The sequence below is a fragment of the Sinocyclocheilus grahami genome, unplaced genomic scaffold (genome assembly GCF_001515645.1).
Source record: "Sinocyclocheilus grahami isolate Dianchi unplaced genomic scaffold, SAMN03320097.WGS_v1.1 scaffold2360.1, whole genome shotgun sequence".
Taxonomy (NCBI): Eukaryota; Metazoa; Chordata; class Actinopteri; order Cypriniformes; family Cyprinidae; genus Sinocyclocheilus; species Sinocyclocheilus grahami.
In genome coordinates, this window is record NW_015507539.1 from 85,964 (window position 1) to 88,111 (window position 2,148).

Genomic DNA, 2,148 nt, shown 5'->3' on the forward strand with positions numbered 1-2,148 from the left:
CACGCAGCCTCCTGATGTTTGCTGTGAATGATTGACAGGTGTCAGTCCCCCGTACTGCAGTCTGTTTGGACTCATGAGAACGCGAGACCGAGTGTGGCTTCCACCCAATCACATCCTCAAGATCGAGGCCTCAGCCAATGAGACGCTGCTGTTCAGGATCAGGTGAGCGCCGTGAGGATCAGCTGCAGCACTGATGCATGCTGGGATTGGCAGCGGGATCTAATCCGGTCCGTCTGCAGGTTTTATTTTCCAGGCTGGTACGGCAGTAGCTCGAGCTCAGCCCGCAGGTATGGCGTCTCCAAGAGTTCAGAGGCACCTGTGCTTGATGACATCACTGCGGCGTACCTGTTTGCTCAGGTGATCCACGCTACTGATGTTCACAGCCGACAAACTGTCTGATAGCCGATTTAGTTTTTTCCACACTGATAGTCATTAGACAACACAACAATGACTGCTGTATTGTGAATATTGTTAGATTGTTGCTAAGAACTTCATTTGAACAACTTTGTGCTCAGGTGATCCACGCTACTGATGTTCACAGCCGACAAACTGTCTGATAGCCGATTTAGTTTTTTCCACACTGATAGTCATTAGACAACACAACAATGACTGCTGTATTGTGAATATTGTTAGATTGTTGCTAAGAACTTCATTTGAACAACTTTAAAGATGATTTTCTCAATATTTAGATTTTTTTGCACCCTCAGATTCCAGATTTTCAAATACTGTCCTATCCTAACAAACCATACATCAATGGAACGATTATTTATTCAGATTTCAGATGATGCATAAATCTCAATTGCACAAAATTGACCCTTATGACTGGTTTTGTGCTCCAGGGTCACATATAGAGATCACAGAACTGCGGTCTGTTAAACATCTCCACTAGTTTAGGGTCAGGGTTCGACTATGAATCGTGTTTTTCTCAGTCCTGATTACATGACAGCTGCTGCTGGAGTAATATTTTACTGTGATTTCATTGTCACACACATTGTTTATTGAGCAAACCCGTCTCTCAGTGGAGGTCAGATTTTCTGAGCGGCGCGGTCAGCGTTCCCATCAGCCTGGAGTTTCAGGAAGAGTGCTTGGGATTGGCTGTTCTTGATGTGATGCGTTTGGCCAAAGAAAAAGCCAAGTCACCTGTTGACATCTACAACCACAACAGGTGTGTTCACCCGTGACCTTTGACCTGCCGCTGCCCGTAGAGGCTGAACTGAACTCTGGTCATCTCCTCTGTGTTCATTTGCAGTTATAAGTCGTTCCTCCCGAAGAACATGCGAGCACACATCCAGAACCAGCACTTTGTGACCCGGAAGAGGATCCGCTTCTGCTTCAGGAAGTTCATCCAGCAGTTCGGAGCGTGTAAAGCCACGCCGCGAGACCTGAAGCTGAAGTACGTGGTCAGTCTGGAGACGCTGCAGGCGGCCTTCTACAGCGAGCAGTTCCTCGTCAGCGAAGCGTCCGCCGGAGACGTCTGCATCCTCGTCAGCGGGAGCCGCGGCATGCGATGGTCCAAAGTAAAAGAGGCCAGAGACCGAGAGGTGCGTTTGAGTTCGGCTTCCTGGTGTTTGATCTTTTGGCAGACACACCTGCACCAGATGTAAAAGTTCAAGCTCAGTTCAAGCTCACTGACTCACAAGTGCACACTTGTGAATCTTCTAATTACTACCAGCAGACTGAGATACTAACGAGAGCGACTCTGACTGTCTTTCTTTCTCCCTGTTCAGGATCCGCAGGTTTACTGTGATTTCTCTGACGTCATCGACATCAGTGTAAAGCAGGGGTCTAAAGACGGATCTGTGGAGAACCGAATCGTCTCCATAAACAGACGGGACGGTCAGACGCTGGTGAGGTTCGGTCGCACTACAGCGTTACAGTCCGTGCTCGGCTCAGATCCGTGTCTGCAGCGTCTCTCTCTGTGTCCCGCAGGAGCTGGAGTTTCATTCTCTGAGCGAGGCGCTGTCCTTCGTGTCTCTGATCGACGGCTACTACAGACTCACCACAGACGCTCATCACTACCTGTGTAAGGAGGTGGCTCCCCCTAGACTGCTGGAGGCCATTCAGAACAGCTGCCACGGGCCAGTGTCGTGAGTCACACACACACACACACACACTCACTCACACACACACACACACACACTCACTCAC

The 2,148-nt window shown here is 49.2% G+C and overlaps 1 protein-coding gene across 1 annotated transcript in view; it reads left to right on the plus strand.

The window, feature by feature from the left end:
- LOC107574844 (tyrosine-protein kinase JAK2-like) overlaps positions 1-2,148 on the plus strand; it is a gene marked incomplete at both ends in the record, with an annotated part of 11,895 nt that overhangs the window by 2,201 nt on the left and 7,546 nt on the right. Inside the window, 6 exons of the mRNA XM_016261276.1 lie at positions 40-162; positions 240-357; positions 1,020-1,165; positions 1,250-1,541; positions 1,728-1,847; positions 1,930-2,087. Coding sequence (XP_016116762.1) covers positions 40-162; positions 240-357; positions 1,020-1,165; positions 1,250-1,541; positions 1,728-1,847; positions 1,930-2,087 — 957 coding nt within the window. The remainder of the gene's footprint in view (positions 1-39; positions 163-239; positions 358-1,019; positions 1,166-1,249; positions 1,542-1,727; positions 1,848-1,929; positions 2,088-2,148) is intronic.